The sequence below is a fragment of the Spermophilus citellus genome, assembly GCF_964194105.1.
Source record: "Spermophilus citellus genome assembly, chromosome: 11".
NCBI lineage: Eukaryota > Metazoa > Chordata > Mammalia > Rodentia > Sciuridae > Spermophilus > Spermophilus citellus.
In genome coordinates this window covers 117707716-117724021 of record NC_138192.1, presented here as the reverse complement: position 1 = coordinate 117724021, position 16306 = coordinate 117707716, and the positions used below count along the sequence as shown (strand labels likewise).

The following is a 16306-nucleotide window of genomic DNA, read 5'->3' as shown; positions in this document are numbered from 1 at the left end:
TGAGCTATACCCCCAGTCCTGAGTTCCAAAATGTTGTCAGTCAGTGTCAGTTCTTTGGAATGCCAAATGTTACACACATTGGTGCTCCTAATAGTTGATTCTCAGGTTTTCCCACTGTTATTGTCTAAATGTTTGTGTTCCCCAGAAATTTATATTTTAAAACCTAGCTCCTGCTGGGTGCAGTGGTGACACCGATAATCCCAACAACTCAGGAGGTTGAGGCAGGAGGACTGCAAGTTCAAGGCTGACCTCAGACTCTTAAGACTTTGTCTCTAAATAAAAAATGAAAAGGGCTGGGGATGTAGCTCCGTGGCAGAGTGCCCCTGGGTCCACTCCCCAGGTCCACAAACAAAATCCAACAAAACCAATCAATAGGAGATGAAGCCTCTGGAGGGATCAGGTCATGAGGCTCCATTTACAAGGGATTTGTGCCCTTGTACGAGAGATTGAGGGGACTTGTTTGCCCTTCAGCCCCACAGAAGACGTTCCCCAAACATTACACCTGCTATCGCCTGAGTCTGCACTTCCTGGCCTTCAGAACTGTCAGCAATAAATTTGTTGTTTATAATTACGCAGTTTTTTTTTTTGATACCTGGGTTGAGCCTAGGGGTGCTTACCCACTGAGCCTCAGCCCCAGCTTTTTAATATTTAGAGACAGGGTCTCCCTGAGTGGCTTAGGGCCTTGCTAAATTACTGAGGCTGGCTTTGAACTTGAGATTCTCCTGCCTCAGCCTCCCAAGCCGCTGGGATTATAGCTCACACCACAGCGCCCAGCCTAAGGTATTTTCTTATAGCAGCCAGAATGGACTCATTCAGCCACCAAAGCCTTGCCAAGATCTCAAACATGAGGTATTTATAATGATTAAAATAGTAGAGAACAATTCCTGTTAAAGAATTTCTTTTTTAGTTGTAGATGGACATTTATTTATTTTTTTTATTTTTTTAAGAGAGAGAATTTTTTAATATTTATGTTTTAGTTTTCAGTAGACACAACTTTATTTTACTTTTATGTGTTGCTGAGGATCAAACCCAGTGCCTCATGCATGCTAGCGCTCTACCACTGAGCCCCAGCCCCAGCCCCAGTAGAGAACAATTTTGATGCAATACGTCATAAAACAAAACGGAGAAACCATCAAACTGAGCAGGAGCAGGTTTTTCGTGCTGGTTTCAGGGGAACTGCAGATTTAACCAGAGGATTAATAAAGGGAAGAACCGACAGAGAGTCCAAAGACAAGGTCTGTACCTCCCCAAGCACTACCAGCCTGGTTTTAATGTTGTCTAGTTAAATATCAGAGACTCTTCTTTAGGGCTCTGCTATGGTTTGAATATGGTCCCCAAAAAACCTGCAATGGAAACTTAACCTCCAGTGCAACAGTGTTGGGAGGTGTTTAGCTCATGGGGCTTGTGAATGAATTAGTATCAATTATAAAAGGGTTTGAGACCCCAACTTCATCTTTTTTGCATTCTCTCTCTCCCCCTCTCCCTCTTGACTTCTACCATGGGGTGATGTAGCAAGAAGGCCTTCCACAGATGCCAGCACCCTGACATTAGACTCCCCAAGTTCCAGAACTGTGAGAAATACATTTTTTTTTCTTGGTAAATCACCCAACCTCTGGCAATCTGTTATAGCAGAACTGAACAGACTGAGACAGGCTCTACCTGTAGCACTGCTCTTAGTTCACCTGCTCTCTTCAAGGCTTCTTGTGGGAAGGGAAACTTGCAGAAACAGGTGGACATCCAGGCCTTTGCCTCACTCACGTCCAGAGTCTTAGTGTCTGGGACAGCAGGCCACATGCTGGTTAGGCTCTGGCCCTCTTCATCAGCTTGTCCTGAGTCCTGTAGTAGCCCATAGGTTCAGTGCTCCCAACCCTCCAACCTCCTAGCCTTTTCTTAAGCTGCTTTCTCCTGAAACATCCTCCACAACCTTTGCCTGGTGTGGCTTCCTCCAGGAAGCCTTCCATGGTCTTTCCCAAGCAAGGTTGTGTGCTCTCTCAGCACAATGCCCTGCTTTGGTGGCAATGCTCTAGGGAGGAAGGCAGTTTTCAGGCGCCTGGGGAAGGGGAAAGGCAGTGTCCAGTCAAGCCTGCTCTGGATTATTTTTATTATTATTAATTTTTTTTAGAAAGAGAGAGAATTTTAATATTTATTTTTTAGTTTTCGGTGGACACAACATCTTTGTTTGTATGTGGTGCGAGGATTGAACTCGGGCCGCACGCATGCCAGGCGAGCACGCTACCGCTTGAGCCACATCCCCAGCCCCCTGCTCTGGATTATTAAAACAGGAGGGGCCTCTTTTCTGCTGTGAGGCAGCCACTGGGGTCTTTCTATCAGAATGGATCAGTTCATGAACCCTGGAGCCGGACACTCTGGGTTGAACTCCCTGCTCTGTGCAGCAGGAGGCAGGAGGATTGCAAATTGAAGGCCAGCCTCCACAACTTAGTGAGACCTTGCCTCAAAATAAAAAGGGCTGAGGGTGTATGGGGGTGTCCCTCAGAGGTAGAGCGTCCTTTGGGTTCAATTTGGGTTTACTCCCCAGCACCACACCCTCCCCTCCACTCAAAGACAAACACAAAAGAAGAAGAGGAAGAGAGAGATTGGGCGGCTGCCTGCAGTCTCTGTGATGTCAGGATGCGGCCAGAAGGCCTCACCAGACGCCAAGCAGATGCAGGTGCTCTTCCAGCCTCCAAACCACCAGCCAACTACCTCTGTTCCTTATTAATAACTCAGTCTCAGGCATTTTGTTAGAGCAACAGAAGGTGGACTAACCCACCTCCTAGGGATGCTGTGATCACAGGAATTGCAGACTCACACTTACTACCAGGACTATTTATTTTTCTGAAGTGGTGGAATTGAGCCCAGGGCCTCATGCATGTTTGACAAGTCCCCTACCACTAAGTTATACCCCAACACCTTACGATTACTATTTATTTATCTTTGAATCCCTGGACTCTCAGACGAGGTCAAGTTTGAATTGCACACTTCCATGTTGCATGCATATGTTCCCTTCTTAGCCCTTTATGATAATAACAAAGTCTTTTAATAATAACATAATAATTATTGCTATTATTTATTAACTAATAACAATAATAATTATTTATTATTATTGTTATTATTTTGTGGCACTGATTGAACCCAGGGTGCTGTGCAACTGAGATACATCCCCATCCCTTTTAATTTTATATAGGGCAGGCTCTCACTAAGTTGCCCAGGCTGGCCTTGAACTTGTGATCCTCCTGCCTTAGCCTCCCCAGTAGCTGGGATGAAAGGTGTGCAGCCCACGCCCAGCTTCCTTCTTACCCCTTCTGTGATCTACCCTTACACATTCGTCCACGGGATGACGAGAGTGTCTCCCTTTCTGAGCTCCTTGTGCCCTGCAGGGGCCTGGCCTGTTTGCTCACCACTGAATGCCCAGGTGCTGACCAGATAGGCTCATGGGATTAACAGGTGTTTTTTTTCCCCAGGAAATGGTCAGAGGTTGAAGCAAAAGGATTGCAAGTTCAAGGCCAGCCTGGGCAATTTAGTGAGATCCTATCTCAAAATAAAAAAGTAAAAGGGCTAGTGGGTGTGGCTCACTGGTAGAGCATCCCCGGCTTCAATCCCTAATGCTGAAAGAAAGAGAGAGAAAGAGAGAGAGAGAGAGAGAGAGAGAGAGAGAGAGAGAGAGAGAGAGAAATTAATAAATTTATTGGTATTATGGAGCAAAAGAAGGGGTCATAGAAGTTCTGGGACAAACAGTAAGATCTAAAAATAAACCACTTTTGCAATGGATGTCCCGGAGGAGACAGGGAGTGGTCAGACTTCTCCTTCCTAAGTTCCCTAATGCAGAAGAGCTCAACAGAGAGGCTGGAAGTTGCCTCTTCACCTTTCCTCCACCTGCAGGGTGTCCAGGACTGCAGGGGGCCTGAGGATATAGCTGGGAGCCTTCGGTGCATGGGTTGGGCCCGCCTTGGTTCTCCATTTGTACATGCTGAGGCCTAGGAGCCTGGCGGTGAGCCAGCCCTGTCCAACCCGCCAGGACTCATGGCTCCCATTGTCCTCAGGCCTCCCTGCTCTGTTCCCCAACATGCTGTGCTCAGAGCCTTTGTGTTTGCTGTTCCCTCTGCCTAGAATGCTTTTCCCTCAGTCTGACTCCTTATCATTTAGGTCCCAGCTCAACTCAGACCCTGGAGAGATCTTCCCTGAAGTCCCCACCCTCAATCCTCCAACCCCGAGTCACTTTCTACCCATGACTCGGCTTTTAAATATCTGAAATGTCATAAGAAATAATGCTTTTTTTTTGGAGGGGGTCCATCTCCCCACATTACCTGTAAGCTCCATGACACAGGGACTGTGTCTTATCACTGCTGATCTCCCAGTTCCCAGAATAATCCTAGTCTGGGAAGGGAGGCAGTATTTGTTGGGCTGACTGCCAGATGGGGTAAGAATTTGTTCTCTAGAGCTCTGCTTCCGATATGGTAGCCACTCTATCTTGAAAGTTAATTTAAATCAAAAGTAAAGCTCCAATTCTTTGGTCACATTGGCCACATTTCCAGTACAGAACGCCCATACTGGCTAGTGGCTTCCTTGGGGACATCACAGGCACAGACCATTTCTACCAGAAGGTGGTGTGGGATGTGTTCCACTCTCCTGCTGGTACCCTCTGCTCATGCCATTTTCTCTGCCTGGAAAACCTTACGTGTCCCCTACCTCGAGCCTGGCACAGTGGTGCCTGCCTGTAATCCCAGTAGCTCGGGAGGCTGAGGCAGGAGGATCGCAAGTTCAAAGCCAACCTCAGCAACTTAGTGAGAGCCAGTGCTTGGGGAACCCCCGCCGTTTGAGGGTTCCTGTGTGTCGGTGGGGACGAGGAGAAGATGCAGCACAAAGGAGTAGAGCGAGGCCAGGGGTGTTTCACGACCCTCCTCGGGCGGGCGACTGTGCTTAGTGGGATCCAGAAGGATTCTGAGCGCCAAGGACCCCGCCCCTCTATGTCTGCTACCTGGAGACTCAAGAGCAGTGTCCAGGTTCATCCTGCCTCCCTCGCCAACTCTAAGAGTCGCTAGGCTTCTATTTTCTCATCTGCGAAATGGGATAACAATGCGCCCGGCATCTAGGAGGAAAGACTGAGACTCGCTCCACTGGTGGGGTCAAAGGCACCAGGCGCTGGCCAGGGGTAGTCCCTGCTGGCCCAGCGGCGCCGGGAGCGCCCCATTTATTCCCACAAAAGCCGCAGCTGGGCGGGCGCGCCCGCCCGGGGCGGGACCAGCCCACGTCCCCGAGGGGCCCCGCCGCGACGCCCCCGTTTCCTGCTGGGTCCCCGCCAGCCTAGTGCGCCCAGCCCGCCCCCGAGCCCGCGGCGTCCCCCGGGTCCGGCGAGCGGAAAGGGCTGGGCCTGTGGGAGGAGCGCAAGGGCGGTGAGGGCGGGCGGTTCGCCGCAAAAGGGCCGAAGTACTCGGCGGCGAAGGTGACCACGTCCTGGGGCTGGCGCAGCAGCAGGAAGAGCAGGAAGTCGGAGACGAGAGCCTGCGCCTCGGGGTGCTGCCGCAGGTAGCTGGCGTGGCTGAGTCGCAGCTCCTCCTGGCGGGGAGGCCCGGGTCGGAGCCGGGGACTCGCGCCAGGAGCCCCCACCCGCTCCCAGCAGGGCCCCAGGGTGTGCGGTTCAGAGCCGGGAGGGGGCAGGGGGAAAGGAGGGAGGGACAGGGAGATCGGTAATAGGGGGTTCATGGCCCGGGGGGGGGGTACCCCAGACTGGCCGCTGCCGCTCCTTACCTTCCGCTCCAGGAACTTAGAGTAGAGCTCCAGGTCCTCCTCCCACTCCAGGGGTTTCTTCTCAAACACAGGCTTTGGCTCTACGACATCTGGACGGGGAGGAGGAAGGCTGCTTACCCCACCCCAACCTTCCTGGATACCCAGAGGATTCCCGCTGTCAAATGGAAAGCTGAGGACCAACCTCGGATTCTGCCCACAGGGCAGAGTTGCTGCAAGGGGTTCCTAGCAAAAGAGGCCCGCCCCTAACTGCCTTGGGGTCTGGGGCAGGACAGAGTTTCTCCTTTGGATTCCAGGCTCGGTCCCATCCCACGTGGAGTGTGCTGGCCAAACCCTGCAGACCCTGGTTGCCTTCCCCTTTCCTCCCCTCTCCCACCAGCTGCCTTGGGCCTGGGCTCTACTTACCCTCCTTCCTCAAGATGGGCATCTTGGTGATGATGCAGTACCCAGGGGAGCCCACCTGGATCCTCTTAGCCAGGTGTCTGGAAGGCAACACAGAAGAAGGTGGGGGAGTGGGCCTTCCTGGACCACCTGCTGGGGACAGGAAGGAACTAAGCACCTCGTGTTGTGGTTCTGAGCCCCGGTGTGATGGTATTTAGAGAGAGGGCTTTTAGGGAGGTCATATGGTTAAATAAAGTCTCAAGGGGGTCCCTAATCAGATAGGATTGACATCCTTATAAGAACAAGAAGGGACCGGGAGAGTTCTATTCATCTACATACAAGAAAGGCCCATGAAGACACAGCCAGAAGGCAGGTATCTACAAGCCAGAAGGGAGTCCTCACCAGAAACCAACTTCTGGCATGGTGACCTTGGACTTCAGCCTTCACAACTGTGAGGAAATAAATTCCTCTTGCTTAAGTCGACCAGCCTGTGGCACTTCGTTATGGCAGCCTGAGCTGGCTAAGAAACCACAATGCCCCCTTGAGAATGCTCCTCGTTCTATTTAATTCTACCTTCTCTCTTATCTTTTGAGTTCCCTGTTCCAAAGAATTGCCCAGGGCTTGGAAGGGTCAGGTGCCTGTTTTTAAAAAAATAAGTGAATGGAGCCCACCCAGGGATGCCCAAAAATAAATAAATAAATAAAAATAGAAATAAATAAAAAATAAGTAAATGGAAAAGCCAAGTGCTCTGGTGCATCCCTGTAATCCCAGCTACTCGGGATGCTGAGGCAAGAGGATCACAACTTTGAGTCAACCTGGGCAACTTAATGAGACTCTGTCTCAAAATAAAAGGGTTGGGGATGTAGCTCAGAAGTAGAACAATCCCTGGTATTAAAAAAAGAAAAAGTCAATAAGAAAAGACTTAGACTTTCAAAGGTATAAGCACAAAACAAAACAAAAAACACCTCCTCCTTCATAGGTGACACATACAAAGAAACATACGAAAAGTTATGAACTAAGGAAAGCCAAAAATATTGGTCACTTTTTTTTCAGTGAAGTTTCTAGATCAATCCTTCTGAAATTTCAAGAAAGAAATTATTCTCCCCCACATGAGTTTTTCTCAGGGTCAGTGTTCTGCTGGTGACCACTTGGTGGTATGCCAAGGGTGCTCCAGCACTGATTCAATCGAGTGTCCAGTTCAAACCCTGGTGTCCTCAATATTCCCCTCGTCTACAGCCACTGCCTTAACTGGTAGGCTCTGCGGGGTTGGCATTTCCTCCCTCAGCCAGTGGGGGTTCTTTGTGGGAAGTTCTGGGAGGCATGTGAGCATCGGAGAAGGAGCCCATGAGTGAAGAAAGGGTGAGTGGCGTGGAGGGGACACTGGGATCTCAATGACAACTCTTACTGGAGGTGTCCCCAGGAATATGTAGTCTCTCCTTTGCTCCATCCCCAGCCCATGTCCCTTCCCCATCATTGAGCACCAGACTTGTCTATGACACTGTCCACCCCTGAGAAGGCTCACCCATCACAGAGCATGTAGAACTGCCAGGACATGGGGATACCCTCGTTCGAGTGCACGGTGTGCTCCACAATGAACACCTCAGACTGCTGATGGCCCACCTGGATGTTCTGGAAGCCCAGGGCTCGCTGTAGCAGCCAAAACGAAGGGAGGGTGGTAAGGTGGGTGCCACCAGGGTCTCCCCGCTCTCAGCCTGATCCTTCATCCTCCTCCTCCTTTTTTCCTTGTTCACCAGTGATTAGCAACTCTTGGCTGTCCACACCGTCAGGTGCCACAAGATTTGAGTTGTAACCCCCAGGTAACTTGGGCCTTCTCCCAGAGAACCAGCTTCAGCTGGCCCCTGGCCCCTGCCATGCCATCTTTGTGGCCAAGTGTTGTGGTTGGCAGATTCTGTTATAGGGATGAGGGTCAGTCAGTATGGGGAAGGCGAGGAGGAGGTGCAAGCTTTGGGGGCCAATTGGGGGAAGTAGCAAGGCTGTAAGGAGAGAGGCTGGACAGATCTGTGATGGCCTCAGGCCACGCAGCTGCTGGCAGCCTGCCTTAATGCAGTTGAAATTAAACCAATGCAGCTGCTGCCATGGAGAGACGAGCGCTAACATTAAACAGGTGTTTCAAAGAAAATGGGGGGTTGTGGCACGCGCTTGCTTGTGTGTTTGTGATGGACAAGACAGAAGGTAACTTAGGAGGTCAGTCAAAGACAGACAGATCCACCCCCAAAGTGTCTTGCTGGAACTAGTGTGTGTTCAGAGGGCAGCTATAAAAGCATGTAGTGCAGGAGGTCCCAGGTGTGTTGTGAACTTCTAGCCAAAATAAAAGAAAAAAAAGGAACACTCTTACTTAATATTTAAGTAAGTGGGGAAAAACTGCATTTCTCCAAGTTAAAAAATGATGTGTCTTTGGGTTGGGGGTGCAGGGGAGTGCTTGTCTAGCATGTGCGGGACCCTGGATGACATGTCTTTAAAAGCACCCCTCTGCTGTACTGACTTTTGAAGACTGGCTTTTATGCAAAAGGTGGTTTTGCTCAACTGCTCCCACTTTTTGTAGAACTCATTTCACCTGCCCCCCTCCACTTGATCTTGTTTTTGTTTGTTTGTTTGGTATCAGGGATTTGAACTCAAGGTGCTTTATCATTGAGCCACATCCCCAGCCCTTTTTATTTTTTGTCTTTGAGACAGGGTCTTGCTAAATTGCTCAGGGCCTCACTGAGTTGCTGAGGCTGGCTTTGGATTTGTGAGCCTTCTGCCTCAGCCTCCTGAGCCGCTGGGATTACAGGCGTGCGCCACCGCACCTGACATCAGTTCTTGCTTTCTCTTGCCCTCAGATATCTCATTCCCACCCTCCTGATTTATCCCCACCCCAACTCCCTCTCCACTCCACAGCTATCCTGCATCCCAGCCCAGCATCCCTCATGTCCCTTCTAGTTTGTCCCCAGGCCAAATCCCTTGCCCTCACATAGGTGGAGTAGCAGAGTTTGCCCTCAGTGTCCAAGGCCAGGAAGCGGGCATTTTGAGGGACCTTCTGCCTTCGAGCCATCAACCTCAACAGCACCAGGTTGGCAGCTTCGGAGATGAAGCCAGTAATTGAGTGCGAGGGGAAGAAGGCCACACCAGTCTTCACTTCCTGCTCAGGACAGATCTGGGTCAAGAACCGCCAGCCAGGAAGGGGATGGCAAGGTGGGCAAAGCAGTTATGGGTGTGGGTCCTTGGGATGTCCTCTGTCTAGACTCCTGGCCGCATGCCACCAGCTCAGTGCTTGTGGTTCTGAGGAGGAGGTGAAGGGTGGTGCCCACCTGGCTCTCACCCTTACCTCACCCTCCTTGATGCTTCTGGTCATGGCCAGCTGGTCATTCTGCTTCAGCAAACTCATCTTGTGTTCCATGGGGAGGATGAGGAACTAAGGGCCAGAACATGTGGTGGAGAATCAGAGACTCCTTGGTCCCCAGAGGTCACCTGTCTATTCTCCTTTATAAATGAGAAAACTGAGATTTAAAGGTTTTGATTTAGGGGCTGGGGATGTGGCTCAAGCGGTAGCACGCTCGCCTGGCATGCGTGCGGCCCGGGTTCGATCCTCAGCACCACATACCAACAAAGATGTTGTGTCCGCCGAGAACTAAAAAATAAATATTAAAAATTCTCTCTCTCTCTCCTCTCTCACTCTCTCTTAAAAAAATAAAATAAAATAAAAAATAAAGGTTTTGATTTAAAATACAACCAACCAGAAAATCCTTCCATATATGGCCAAGCTCATGAACAGCAGCCAGAGGATGGTGTGATACTAGCTAAAAAGCAGGGCGCCTCAGAACACAGGTTTAAAACATGGGAACGACTCTGTGGAAATGCTCTAGGTATGGGTGGTTTCCACTGTGTAGACAGTCATGGCAGGTTCTAGAAGTTAGTGAGGGGGCCAAAGCCGGGGGTGAGGAGCACAGAGCCAGAGGGTTTGGAGGCCACATGGTGACAGATCCTAGGGACCAGCTAGGCCCTGGGAAAGGCCAGCCCCCATGATCCTCCAGGAGATGCTGGGCTCTCAGGCTAGAGGAGGACCAAGTGGGGCTGGGTTCAGTTTGTGCATCAGGAGGACAAACTGTGTGTGTGTGGCGGGGGCCGTGGGGACAGGGTGAGGGAGATCCCTCCTTCCCTCAGATTCTCTGTTCTCTCATTGTCAGTCAGGGCATGACACAGGACCCCAGGAAGTACCTTGATGAACTCTCGACTATGTTGTTCCATGGTCTCCAAAGTCTGGGAGAGATAGCCTGGGGTGCAGGGACAAACTTTAATGTCACAGGAGTCATGGGCCCAAGATGGAAGGAAGGGAAGGAGGGTGGGCCCAGGCTGGAGGACTAGGTGTGATGTGGCCACAGGAAAACTATGGGGTGGGTCAGTGCTGCTCCTGTGTCTGTGAATAACCGCCCAGTGGCACCTCCCCCATGTCTCATCAAGAGATAGGTCCTGAATAAAGAGGCTGGGAATGGAAGGGGTGGCGGGGTTGGAAGGATGTGGTGACATCAGCAGCCGGAACCCTACCCAAGAGCGAGTTTCCACAGACGGTTTTATCCAGGAGGCCATGGCTAAAGGCGTGCACGAGGATGCACTGGGACATGATGCTCATTTCGTCCTTGTATTTCCCTCTCTGCACCTCGATGGTCAGTTCTCCCCGAGGCTCCCCGGTGTCGGAGACCATGGCCAGAGTCTCAGAGAAGAAGAGCATCTGCAGCTCCTCGGGCTCTTGGGTGGGGTGGCGGGTGGGGACTGATCAGCCCTGGAGTCCTCGAAGCTTGTCCCGCCTCCCCCCTCCCGGGCTGAAGACCCCTCTCCCCCTCGCATCCCTCCAACGTCAGCCAACAGGCCTTGCGCCCATTTTAGTTCTAGGAGAACGGAGCTGACAGAGGTGGGGACCGTCCGGGCCTGTCCCCTTGCCTCCTCCCAGACTCGGTCCCCTCCCCCCCGTCTGGGCTCACGGAGGGAGTTGAGGAAGTCGATGGCTTCAGCGTTGGCCTCTGGGAGGGGCTGACGCTCCTGGCCTGAGGGCCGGTGGTCCTTGCCTTTGGGGACTGCGGGGGAGAGGCTAAGATGGCAACCCCTGGGGAGAAGGGCGGGGCGGGCAGGAGTCCCCCAGTTCCGGCCTCTGTCCCCAAGAACTGAGTCCACCAGGACGACTCTGGAGGGGGTTGTAAGGGAAAAGAGCCCCCACCCACTCCCCACCCAGCCGCCCTCGTCCCACCTGAGGCCTGAACTTTGGAAGACATGCTGTCTGCAGCCGGCAGGGCTGTGTCCAGCCGTCTCCCTGGCAACCGGACTAGCTGCCGCCTCTTAAAGGGCCCCTTCACTACACCTTGACCTTGGAGGAAAAGTCTGACCACGCAGGCTCTGGTGCTCAGCCCAAGCCTGAAGCCTTGTCCAGCAGGGGGAGCATTTGACATTCTTAAGAGGCAGGGGAAGAAATGGATCATTAAAAGAACTTCAGAAGTTGTGGCCGTGGGCCAGGAGTCTCAAAACCACAGAACCCAATTCCATGTTGCCTGAAGAGCTCTGCAAGTTGTAGTCCTAATACGATGGCCCCCAGCTTGTGATGCCTCATTTTATCAGGTTTTTCTTTTATTAATTAATAATTATTCTTTTATTAATTAAAAATAACAATTATTATTATTATTATTATTATTATTATTATTATTATTATTTATAACAACTCACGGGCACTTAACCACTCAGCCACATCCCCAGCATTTTTTTTTTTTTTTGAGACAGGGTTTCCCTAGTTGCTGAGGCTGACTTTGAACTTGTGATCCTCCTGCCTAATCCTCCTGAGCCACTGGTTTCCAGGTGTGCACCACCACACCTGGCCCAGGTTTGACTTTACATACAAAGAGGTGAAACCATTTGCCTTCAGTAGAAAACATACTTTGAGGGCTGGGGATGTGGCTCAAGCGGTAGCGCGCTCGCCTGGCATGCGTGCGGCCCGGGTTCGATCCTCAGCACCACATACAAACAAAGATGTTGTGTCTGCCAAGAACTAAAAAAATAAATATTAAAAATTCACTCTCTCTCACTCTCTCTTTAAAAAAAAGAAAACATACTTTGAATTTTGAGTGTGATTTCCTGGGCTAGTGATAGGCCATAAGATCCTTTCTCTGGATGCTGGGCAGTGTCAGCGAGCCCTGGCTCCCAGTCAGCCCCTGGATCATGAGAGGGAACAAGGATACTCCACAGAAGACTGCATTGCTAAACTATGTTTTTTTTCCCTTCTTTCTTCCTTTCCTTTTTTTTTTTTTGTACTGGGGATTGAATCTATGGGCGCTCTATTTCTGAGCTATATCTCCAACCAGCTTTATTTTAGTTTTAAGAGAGGGTATTGCTAAATTGCTGCAGCTGGCCTTGAACTTGCCATCCTCCTGCCTCAGGCTCCCAAATCAGTGGAATTACAGAGGCAATTCAAGGGGCTCCTGATAGGTGTAGTGGAGCATGCCTGTAATCCCAGTGAATCAGGAGGTTGAGGAAGGAGGATGGCAAGTTCAAGGCCAGCCTGACCAATTTAGTGATACTCTGACTCAAAACAAAACATAAGAAAAGGGGTGGGGGGGGTTGAGGATATAGCTGAGTGAAAGAGTGCTTACCTAGCATGCGCAAGACCCTGGGTTCAATCCCCAGTACCACAAAATCAAAAATAGAAACAAAACAGAAAGTGGAGCTAAGAATATGTAGCTCAGTGGTGGAGTGCCCCTAGGTTCAGTCCTCAGTACTGCAAAAATAAAAAATAAATAAAAAGAAAATTAAGGGGCTGGAGTTGTGACTTAGCAGTAGAGTGCTCGCCTAGCAGGCGGGAGGCACTGGGTTTGACCCTCAGCACCACATAAAAATAAATAAGTAAAATAAAGATATTGTGTCCAACTACAACTAAAAAAAGTATGTATATAAAAAGAAAATTAATAAATATATACTTCAATTGAATAATTGATTTAGATTTGGACTTTTATTTAAAGTCTTACTGAGATTGTAAAAGGACCAAACATTATAAGATTAAAAAGAGCTGGAGAGGGGCTGGGGATGTGGCTCAAGCGGTAGCGCGCTTGCCTGGTGTGCGTGCGGCCCGGGTTCGATCCTCAGCACCACATACAAACAAAGATGTTGTGTCCGCCGAGAACTAAGAAAAAATAAATAAATATTAAAAATTCTCTCTCTCTGTCCCCCTCTCTCACTCTCTCTTTAAAAAAAAAAAAAAGAGCTGGAGAGTGTGGCACATACCACACTGGATCATAGATCCCAGCAACTGGGGAGACTGAGGCAAAGGATCATAAGTTCAAGGCAAGCCTATTTTATTGTACTGAGGATTGAACCCACTGAGCCACATCCCCAGCCCTTTCTATTTTTAATTTTGAGACAGGATCTCACTAAGTTGCTTCAGGACTCACTAAATTGCTGAGGCTGTTTTTGAACTCTCCATCCTCCTGCCTCAGCCTACCAAGCTGCTGAGATTGTAGGTGTGTGCCACCTCACCCGGCCTCGGTAATTTAACAAGACCCTGTCTCAAAAATAAAAAGTAGGGTCTGTCTCAAAAATAAAAAGTAGGTGGTGTACACCTGTAATCCCAGAAACTGGGGAGGCTGAGGCAGGAGGATTGAAAGTTTTAGACCAGCTTCAGCAATTTAGTGAGGTCCTAAGCAACTTAGCCAGACCCTGTCTCAAAATAAAAAATAAAAATCACCAAGAATATGGCTCAGTAATAAAGCAATCCTGGTTTTAATCTCTGGTAACAAAGAGAAAATAAAAATTATTAACATTTGCCAGACTTATAGTTAGAACAATATGACTGCTAAGTTTAAAAGTTTAAAAAATACTTATGTTTTTTTAATTTGCATTTTAAGAAGCTGAGTATTTTTATTTGTAGTATTAATTATTTTTGGTGGTGCTGGGAATCAAATCCAGACCCTTGAATATACTAGGAAAGTGGTCTATCACTGAGCGACACCCCCAACCCTGAGCATAAATTTTTAAAAGCCAAAGGAAAAAAAAATTTTGTGTATGATACTGAGGATTGAACCCATGGATGTTCATACCACTGAACTACATCTCCAATCCTTTTTCTTTTTCACTGAGACAGGGTCTCCTAAATTGCTGAGGCTCACCTTAAACTTGCAATCCTCCTGCCTCAGCCAACTGAGTGGCTGGGATTATAGGCGTGTACTGCTACACCCAGTACCAAAGTGAATTTTGAATAACTCTCCTCACATAAGGCAAGGTCAGTGATATTAAGGAAACTTATAGCTGCTTTGGAAAGCAGTCTGGCAGTTCCTCAAAAAGTCAGCAATTCTACTTCTAAGTATATCACCAAGAGAACTGAAAACATTTTCGATAGAAAAATTTGTACATCACCAGGCATGGTGGCACATGCCTTCAATCCCAGAAGCTTGGGAGGCAGGAGGATCACAGGTTCAAAGCAACTTAGCAAGACCATATCTCAAAAAAAAAAAAAAAATTAAAAGGGCTGGGGATGTGGCTCAGGAGTTAAGCACCCCTGGGTTCAATCCCTGGTAACAAAACATTAAAAAAAAAAAAATGCCCACGAATGTTTATGACATTGTTCCTAATGGACCATCCTATTGGACCAAAAGTGGAAACAACCCAACTCCCCTTCAACTGTGGAATGGATAAAAATGGATAAACTGTCAAATGGATGTATATGTTAAATACATACCCACATTAAAAAATGTTGATGGCTATACAAAGGAATGAAGTACTGCTTTTAATTTTATTTTCCTTTTTTGTTTCTTTGAGATGTTATGCAGGCTGGCCCACAAGGCTCAATGGATTCCCCTTGCCTCAGCCTCATGTGGCTAGAATCATAGTACTGCTAAATGCGGTAACATGGATGAACCTTGAAAACACGTGGGACAGAAGAGGCCAGGAAAGTGCACAGATTTTCTGATTCCATATATCAACTGCCTAGAAGGCAAATCTGTAGAGACAGTAGTCAGTAGTTCCGTAGCGCTGGGTCTTGGTGGGGTGTGGAAACTGAGCAGGATGTCAAATGGGGACAGGGTTTCTTTTTGGAATAAGGAAAATGTTGTAAAATTAGATTATGGTGATGATCACAGACTCTATATATACTAAAACCCACTGAATTATATACTTAAAAAGGTGAATTTTCTGTTACGTGAATATCTCAGTAAAGCTGACAATTAAAAAAATAGGATTTAAATTTTTCCTCTCTATAATTAATCATAGCACCAGAAATCTGATGTAGCATTATTTTCAGAATGACTTCATATGCCTCTCCCCATCTGATCCTCATAATAGCCTCTGATAAGTGGCACGATTCTTTTTTTTTTTTTTTGAAGGTGGGTACTGGGTATTGAACCCAGGTGTACTTTACTACTGAGTTCCATCCCCAAGCACTTTTAATTTTTTTTTTTTTTTTTTTTTTTAATTTTGAAACAGGGTCTTACTAAGTTGCTCAGGGCCTTGCTAAATTGCTGAGGTTGGTCTCAAACTTGTGATCCTACTCCCTCAGCCTCCTGGGTTGCTGGGATTTCAGGCATGAACCACCAAGCCCATTGATAAGTGGAATCGTGAATGAAGATTTATGATTTCACTATCTTGCATCATTTCTAGATCAGACCCCTTCTTCCTTTGCCCCTGACCCCTGGTTCAGTGTGGCACAATGGGGCTGAAGCAGTCCCTGTGGGTGTGGTCAGATGACCTGTCCTGGCCAATGAGAGAAGCCCATTCTCCTAAGGTCTATGATTCCTTCAGCCTTGGGCCCATGACCCAAGCTGGAGCAGTGAAACTCAAGCCTTGGGACTATTGGAGGTTCTGCATGGTGTGGTGAAGTAGAGTCCTGTAAGGCTGTAACTTAGCATCTTTCCACTGCAGGGAGAACGCCTGACAGAGGGTGACGCTAATGGAGAAGAAAGCAGAGCTGAAGGAAGATACTCTGAATCCCTGGATCCACCTGCGCTTCTCCACGTTTTGCTTTCCCACCTGAGCAGTCAGGAGGCTGTTTCTCTCCAGATTCTCCTTTTGGGTTAAGCTACTCTGTATTGAGTGTTTGACACTTGTACCTAAAAGGGTTCTAACTCACTGTGTCCTCTCCACTGAAAAGTGAAGAAACAGGACAGGGAATTGACCTGCCCATGGTCACTGGGAGGCTGAGTGAGTGACAGAACTAGGA

At 48.7% G+C, this 16306-nt stretch overlaps 1 protein-coding gene and 1 long non-coding RNA gene across 2 annotated transcripts; one reads left to right on the top strand and one right to left on the bottom strand.

The window, feature by feature from the left end:
- Nucleotides 1-4299: 4299 nt before the first annotated feature.
- On the bottom strand, nucleotides 4300-11635 carry CATIP (ciliogenesis associated TTC17 interacting protein). Its single transcript, XM_081260735.1, has 10 exons — nucleotides 11363-11635; nucleotides 11100-11192; nucleotides 10666-10866; nucleotides 10339-10394; nucleotides 9449-9535; nucleotides 9095-9262; nucleotides 7646-7770; nucleotides 6148-6224; nucleotides 5746-5834; nucleotides 4300-5553 (listed from the first exon to the last, which is right to left on the bottom strand). The coding sequence occupies exons 1-10, from the start codon at nucleotides 11589-11591 to the stop codon at nucleotides 5302-5304; spliced, it is 1377 nt and encodes a 458-aa protein (XP_081116861.1). The 5' UTR covers nucleotides 11592-11635; the 3' UTR covers nucleotides 4300-5301.
- LOC308630571 lies at nucleotides 5387-6861 on the top strand. The gene is made up of 2 exons (XR_014017957.1): nucleotides 5387-5523; nucleotides 5817-6861. It is a non-coding gene; the product is annotated as an uncharacterized lncRNA (long non-coding RNA).
- Nucleotides 11636-16306: the final 4671 nt, after the last annotated feature.